The sequence below is a fragment of the Sciurus carolinensis genome, chromosome 8 (assembly GCF_902686445.1).
Source record: "Sciurus carolinensis chromosome 8, mSciCar1.2, whole genome shotgun sequence".
Lineage (NCBI taxonomy): Eukaryota > Metazoa > Chordata > Mammalia > Rodentia > Sciuridae > Sciurus > Sciurus carolinensis.
In genome coordinates, this window is record NC_062220.1 from 103,508,529 (window position 1) to 103,516,322 (window position 7,794).

At 47.9% G+C, this 7,794-nt stretch overlaps 1 protein-coding gene across 1 annotated transcript; it reads right to left on the reverse strand.

The window, feature by feature from the left end:
- Window positions 1-489: 489 nt before the first annotated feature.
- On the reverse strand, window positions 490-7,519 carry Igfbp3 (insulin like growth factor binding protein 3). Its single transcript, XM_047562504.1, has 5 exons — window positions 6,972-7,519; window positions 3,400-3,626; window positions 2,736-2,855; window positions 1,671-1,811; window positions 490-596 (listed from the first exon to the last, which is right to left on the reverse strand). The coding sequence occupies exons 1-4, from the start codon at window positions 7,378-7,380 to the stop codon at window positions 1,686-1,688; spliced, it is 882 nt and encodes a 293-aa protein (XP_047418460.1). The 5' UTR covers window positions 7,381-7,519; the 3' UTR covers window positions 490-596; window positions 1,671-1,685.
- Window positions 7,520-7,794: the final 275 nt, after the last annotated feature.

The following is a 7,794-nucleotide window of genomic DNA, read 5'->3' on the forward strand; positions in this document are numbered from 1 at the left end:
TCCACCTTCTACTCTGCAATAGTTTCCAAGCAGATACGGTCACTGGCAGAGTGAACAATGATCTTCGTGATGGAGGGACCAGACCTTTGATTCAAAGATGGCGCCACCGAGGGCTGTGAGCCTTAGGATGGTGTGCCAGGATGTCCAGGTGACTGGGGTTTAGGGGTTTTCCTACTCTTGATAAGGCCTGTGATCATTTCACAGAGGGTGGGGAGGAGGTGTGTTCTCTACATTAGCAACACAGCTGCCATAGTCCTGAAGTCGGAGGGTCGGCCGCCTCGGCAAACACACGGTGAAAGTCCAGGTGGGAAGAAATCCACAGCCTTGTGCACGAGAGCGTGAGTACTTTTATAGGCAGCAACAGAGAAATTCAAACTGTTTTTCGCTGACTACTGGAAAGTGGAAAGATGCTCAAATTTACCATTTAAAGGAACCATAGGCATTTCAAAATCTGTCTAAACTTTGGTTGTGTTTTTTTTTTTTTTTTTAAAATCAGTTCACCACAAAAGAAATATAAATGGAGGTTGTAGCCAGCTGCTGATCATGTCCTTGGCAGTCTTTTGTGCAAAATAAGGCGTATTTGAGCTCCACATTAACTGAAACAAAAAGAAAAGGAAATATGTTGGTATGACCACCCCAAAAACCAAAAAGGGTACAAATCTTGTTCTGGGATTTGCAGACATAGGCCCTAGGCAAATGATGTTGAGGTGTGGGTGGTGGGCTGGGGTCAATTTAAGAAAGCAAAGAACACTATAAGTTGCTCATAGTTGAAAAACGTTACCCTAATATTAGAATTATTATTTTTCTAACTTATAAGGGAAAAAAAATATCCTGACTAAATAAAACGCTTCTACTGCTTACTAAATGTCTTGTGGAGATGAAAGAATCTATTTCTTATTTGTTTGCCAACAACTCCCTCACTTATTAAAAGAAAAAAAGAATATTGAATAGCATTCTTCAAAATGATGGCTTAAAATTCCAATTTCATATTAAACAAGTTTTCTTTCAGACAGTATTACCCTATGTAAATGTATGATTACATGAATGGTGTGAAGCTACATTGTGCACAACCATAGAAATGAAAAGTTGTACCCCATTTGTGTACAAGGAATCAAAATGCAGTCTGTAAAAATAAAAAGATTTTAATAAAAAAAGAAAAAAGTTTTCTTAAAAATTATATTAACTGCAGACTCAGCATATTCATAATATATTTATAGGAAAAAAATTAGCCACGTCTTTAATTTAGAAACAAGGGTCTTTAACAAGTTCTTCTGGATGAAAACAGTTTTGCTGGTGCGAAGATAAAGAACCATCAGACTTCCAAGAACAAAGCTTCACTTTGAAAAACCTTCATGCTGTACATGAGTTGAAGATTACATGTTGTAAACTATTTAAAATGAAGCTCAGTGTCTGAAACCACACTGGTTCTGGCCTTTCTCCCTGTGTTGTTTGGTTGGCTGGATGGGGGGCTCCCTCTCCTTGCACCTGCCTGAGTGATCTGTCCCCTTGCTTTCCTCTCTTTGGGCCTGGCTGCAGCTCCTGGGTCAGTGAGCCTGAGTAGGGGCCAGTGGTTATGCCCAGCTCTCATTACCTCACCACTCCCAGGAGGATAAGCCCTCAGGGCCAGGGATGCTGAGGCCCCCACAGTCCCACCCAGTCCCTGGGTTTACCTGGTGTAGTGGAGTCTACTGGCTCTGCATGCTGAGGCAATGCACGTCATCCTTCCCCTTGGTGTCGTAGCCCGGGAGGGGCTGCCCGTACTTGTCCACGCACCAGCAGAAGCCCCGCTTTCTGCCTTTGGAAGGGCGGCACTGAGGGAAGGAGAGAAGACAGACACGAACACTCTGGGTGAGTCAGTAACAAGGGCACAAGGTGGCTTTCCCAGCATGGCTCTGCTGGGCTGAGAAAGCACAACAGAAATTTTGGCCAAGACTCCCAAAAAATTGTGTGTAGGTGGTGTTGTATGTGTCTATGTGCATGGGTGTGCAGTATAACCTCTCCATAAGAACAGGGGGATGAGTATGCTCCTTCTGCCTTGGGGATACCAGACTGTCTCTCAGAGCCCAGGCCCAGCTTTACACGTGACATCTTCTCAGTCTGAATCTGCTAAATGGGGGACTGGCAGAAAATGGCCATGTGATCAAGGGCCTGAGAGCAACAGCTATGGAAGAAGACAAGTTCTCTGACCATGGCCACTATGACAAACACTGGAACATGGTCTGGCTATGGCCATTTCTGCTTGCTTAGGTCTTCTAAAATCCGTGGTGTGCCAGAGAGGCACACTTAACTTGGTTTAACTACATCTAAATTTTGTTTATCCCCTATAGCTTATCACCACCAGGAAGGCATCACTATGGGATCTTATGTCCTAAAGTTAGAAATTCACCACAGTAGTTATTCAGAATGTCACACTCCATGACGCAATATTAACAAATGTGTGGATGTGTCCCTTTACAGTTTGTAAAGGGCTCCTCCATGTATCTTCTGGGTGAGTGGTTAAAATAGATGGTAGAAAGACAGTAGGGTTGAGGATCTGGGCTCAACCCTCACTTAGATCAACAGGTCAAAGTTGCCCTTAGTCCCATCTCCTGAGACCGACCCCAAGTCACAGTACCAGTGCCACACCGCTCAGAGTTGGAGCCATGTCCAGAAGAACCTGGGGGTTGACCCAAGGCCAATTTCTCCTCTGAAGCAACAGAGAGGGGAAGAGAAAGAAAACATGTGGAGGCCTTTACCTGCTTTTTCTTATAAAATCCCTTCTTGTCACAGTTTGGGATGTGCACACCCCTGGGACTGAGCACATTGAGGAACTTCAGGTGATTCAGTGTGTCCTCCATTTCTCTACGGCAGGGACCCTGTGAATTAGGAAGCATCAGAAACAAAGGGACATGGTTATTGCTTTAATATTCTATTATGTATAATACCCACACAACCATCCCAGGAAGGACCTATAATGTATGTCCCTTCAGTACCTCTTGTGTAGGTTAGCAAGAAAGTCCCATGAAGACGCTAATCACTGCTATTGCTCCCTCCTTTTTTTTTTTTTTTTTTAATTCCCAGAGTATTACATAGAATCTGGCAGGGGTCCAAGAACAGGACCCAGTGAATAAAATAAAACCATCTTTATGAGAACCTCTCTGTGTGCAGAGGCCTTGAGGGCACACTACATGCTTTGTGTGTGTGTGTGTGCTGGGGATTGAACCCAGGGCCTTGTGCTTGCAAGGCAAGCACTCTACCAACTGAGCTATATCCCCAGCCCACACTACATGCTTTATAAGTGCTAGGAGGGACGTGAGGCTGCCCACACATCCAGGACCACTGGGACTTGTCATGTGAAGACAGTCCTCACGGATCTTGGTAGGTCTCCCCTCTCCCTGCTTTAAGTGGAAAGGTTCTCACATATTCTGTCTCCCGCTTGGACTCAGAGGAGAAATTCTGAGTGTCTGTGCTTTGTGATTCGTAGTCCACTTTGTAGCGCTGGCTATCTTTGGCATGCCCCTTCTTGATGACATCCATTTTGGTATGGAGGGGATGGAATTTGGAGTCGGTCACCCTGTGTGTGCCGGGGACTGCCTGGCTCTCCACACTCCCAGTGCTGCGATCCTCCTCAGACTCACTGGCATTTCCTTGAAAAGCAAAAGGGAGACAAAGATGTGATTACTGTTGACATGGAACAATGGTCTTTTCAAAATCTTACTATTATATCTAAATGGCAAAGTTATTCGACCATTCCAAGTAAATCAAAAAAACCTCGATAAAATATTATTCGATAGTACTGCTTGCTGAATTGTGGTTGCTTTAAATCAAGAAGCCATCTGTTTAAATGTCAGTCGACCATGTGCTTTTTCTATGCAGCTGCAACTCCAAGTAGGAACTGCTTATCAAGTGCCCCGGGTAGACTCCAAGGCAGCAGGGCTCTATCAGTCCAGCAGGGGGCGAGTGTACACTACAAAAGTTGCTGCAGAGCTGACCAGAAATCTCTTAGGCAGCTTCAAGAGTGGTTTCCCTCTCCTGGGAAGACAGACTACTCCTGGGATCTGGGGGAAGACACACATTCTCTACCCCAGAAAAGTGGTGGCAGCAGTCTGGGTGTGAACAAGCCCTCCTGGAATTCTGAAATTCACTCCAGTTTGATCAGCACTGTCCTCTACGTTGCCAGTGCTATGAAATTTTTGTCCAGTTCAGATGGGAAAACAATTTTAATTACAAAGGATGGTGCTGCAGGACCCAGCATCACACTGACATGTTGGGGGCTTGTTTTCCTTCTGTCCCGTCACTAAGACTCAAGGTCTACACTGACCCTGTGCTTCTCCAGGGGCACATTATTGGGTGAGTCCTCCCTGACTGTCAGCACAGCAGCACCTGAGTCACAGATGGCACCAAACCCACACTCACAATATAGATCTCTAAGTGCCAAAAGAGTGTTCATTCTTTGGGGTTAGGGGATGTGAAGGAGAAAGCCACCTCTTGAGAAGTCCCCTTTTATAATTAAAAATGCTAATGAAGAAAGTCCAATAATTGACAAGGATGCCTGAATGTTCATAGTTTGATACTTCAGGTATGTGACTAAATGGGTGCTGGATGGGTAGCCATAATCCTCACTCTATCCCCTTTACAGAAAAGGACTTGAGATGCTTCCAAACTGGGTGCATCTGAGCCAGTGTACAGCTCTGACCCTCAGAGGGTTTCAGTTTCAGGTACAAGTGATTGTCATGGAATTCCTTTACTTCCACCATCAGAACCTTAATGCTTCCCCTTATCAGTGGGCTGGTCAGTTGTCTAACTGGTTTGGAATCTATTACTGTAGAACTGTTTCTTGCCTCCAGGGAATATGACCAGCTGTGGCCACAGGGAAGTGGCTCTTTGTCCAGAGGAGCTAATGCCTGGTTCCCTGAAAACTACCAGACTGATGAAATAATTGGGCTGTGGACACTTTGCTCTCTTCTTCAACCAGCAGGCTTATGAGGAGATTTTGGGAAAGCCTCTCCCTGGGACTCGGTTTCCTCACCCACCCAAAAGCTCCTTGAGGTCCCCCAGGTGTTTTGTGCCTTCGGGAGTAAAAATTCCCAAGTTCTAGCTCAGTATTTGATAGAAAAGGTTCACAATTGATCAGTTTAGTTTTAATGTCTTTTAATCTCAGTTTTTTTTTTTTCTTTTTCACGAAAGTACTGGGACAATGGAGATGCTAAGAATATGTAAATAAACATATTTGCATTTCTTTTCCAAGAACCCTGAGTAATTTCTTAAACTTCCTTTGTTTCTTTTAATGCTGAGATTGCAGACTAGAGCCTGAAGAGATAAGGGTTCTACTTAAGCAAGAAAATTGACTTTTGACTATAAGTTTACTTTTTCCCTAAATTAATTTTAGAAGTCACTTAGTTTTTAAAAAATAATTTTATAAAACCACACATCAACCAACAGATACATACTATAGAGTTATAATGATTATAATCATAATGATTATTAAAGCCTAACTAAAAAGGACATTATTTTAAGTACTTCTAAGGTAACTTTTTGAATACTCCAAAATACACTAGAACAATAAGCTTCACAATCAAATGACATGACTTTGCTATGAGAGAAGAGTATTCAGAGACTTTAACAATTGGCTAGAGCCATGAGACCATTGGAATCTTGCCTTTCTGCTAATCCGGTTTCTTAGGGATGAATAAAGCCAGCCTTGCCCAGCAAGGGAATAGCTTCATCCAAGAGTGTAACTCTACAACTACAGAAATTATAAAGGGACTGTCCATTTTGCTAATGCTGGATGGGGGTTTACCCAGCACCATCTGTCCCGCATGATGATGGGGGACTAGGGTGAGAAGAATTCTTCCTGCCTTCAGCTGTGCAGGGCAGGAACTTTCCTCACATAACTAAGGGAGACTGGCTAAGCATGCTTGAAATTTAGAACAGCTGCCAAATCCATTTAAACTTTAAGGGAACAATGTGATGTCCTTAAACACAGTTGCTGTCTGCCAGATAGTGGCAGATCCAGGAGGGGGAATTGCCAACGGTTTGCATTTTTCTTCCCTTGGGGCTCCCTTCAATTGTACCTCATTCCTTTCACTTGGCATTAAAGAGGGGAAAAAGTCCTCTGATTTCAACTCCCCTCTGTCACTGAAATCCACTGAGTCTGCACTCTCCGCAGTACCCAGCACCTGAGTTTTTGTCCGACCGCCTCACAGGTGCTGGGTGTGACAGAGTGCACAGTACTAAGGTACTAAGAGTGGCAAATAGGGTCCAAATTTATAGGATGGTTTCCCCTGGGTGACCTTGAGAGGTTACTTCTTTTTCGAAGTCAGGTTTTCCAACCGCAATCCCACCTCAGTTGTTTTTGGACACAAGAAGACAAGACATTGCTTTCCAAGCCAAAGACTACGCAAATGTTACTATTTTTAGACAAGTATCTTCCTACGACTTGCCTGCCCACCTCCTCCCGTCCAAATCCGCCCCTGCGTTTCTGCCTTGGTGTCTTTTCCGGGATTGACCGGCTCCTTTCTACTTTGTGGGGAATGGAAGCCGAGTTCCAGAGTTGGGCTGCACAGTCCACACCTGAGTCTCCGAACTGGGAAAGGAGAATCTCCTTGTTCAGGATCTTTCTTTCTTCGAGGTGCTGGGGAATCGAACCCAGGGCCTCACGCATGCTGGGCGTAGCTCTCTACCTCCGGGCCACATTCCCAGCCCCAGGTACTTCCCGCAGAAGGCCAATCTCGGTATCCGTTCTCCACGCTAATGAAACCTAGCCAATTTCACTGAAAGAGTTTTGCAATTTACTAGACCTCTGCACTATGAAAACGAAGCAAGTAGAAAGTTGGCTGCGGAGGGTCTTAGTTTCCAGGAGCCTATTTTCCCACTACGACCTTATGGGTGAGAAGTGCTGAGTGTCTCACAGCAGCACACCTCGTTCCCCCCAGCCATTCGTACCGGGTCCCCCGCTATTGCGCGCGATGTGCCTGACGCCGGCAGCTCACCTGGAGAGGATGGTGCCGGCAGCAGGTAGGCGCGCAGACGGCCAGCGGCGCTGGCATTAGCGCAGAACCCGCGGCCGTCCAGCAGCGCCTGCAGCGGGCGCGGCTCTCCCGGCGGCGGCTGGCAGCGGAGACCGGCGCCACAGCGCTCAGTGTAGACGCCGCACGGCTGGCCCTCGCGCAGCGCGCATGTCATGCAGCAGCCACAGCCTGGCTCGCGCACCAGCTCGGCGCACGCGGGCGCTGTGGGCGGTGGCGCGCACTGGGCCAGCGCACGCGCGTCGCATGGCTCGCAGCGCACTACGGGGCCCGCGCCCACCGCGCCCGCGCCAGCCCGCGCCACTGGCGGCCCGCGAAGAAGCGTCAATGCGGCCAGCGCAGCGGCCCAGAGCGCGGGGCGCGCCCGATGCATGGCGCACACCGCGAGGGCCCGCTGCTCAGCAGGCCGGAACACACGGGGATTGAGCGACAGAAAGTGGTGCGAGGCTGCGGGATCCGAGCAGGCAACTGCAGTTCCTCAGCACCTAGCCGCAGCGCTCGCATCTGGGCAGCCTGGGCGCACCAGCTGCTATATAGGAGAAGGGGTGGCCGAGGACACGCCCCGGAACGGCGCGCCCAGGAGTCGGAGGGGGGCGGGCCGGCGCAAGCACGACTCCGGGGGCTCGCGTCTCACCCTGTGCAGCGGGGTCCAAGAGCGGGGGCGCGCATCGTGTGGTTCGCACGGGCACCTGCTCCCCGCGCGCACGTCCGGCGCCAAAGCCATCCGGTTACTCACGGGAACCACCGTGCCCGCGGCTACACAGCCACCTCGGCACCTCAGGCTACC

Bases quoted from the DNA above. Each gene is read 5' to 3' on its own strand.
- Igfbp3 (XM_047562504.1), bottom strand. From the start codon at position 7,380: ATGCATCGGGCGCGCCCCGCGCTCTGGGCCGCTGCGCTGGCCGCATTG. The intron at 2,856-3,399 runs GTGAGAACCTTT...CCTAATTCACAG, and splicing joins CCAAGCGGGAGACAGAATAT to GGTCCCTGCCGTAGAGAAAT. The intron at 1,812-2,735 runs GTAAAGGCCTCC...TCCTTCCCTCAG, and splicing joins GATTTTATAAGAAAAAGCAG to TGCCGCCCTTCCAAAGGCAG.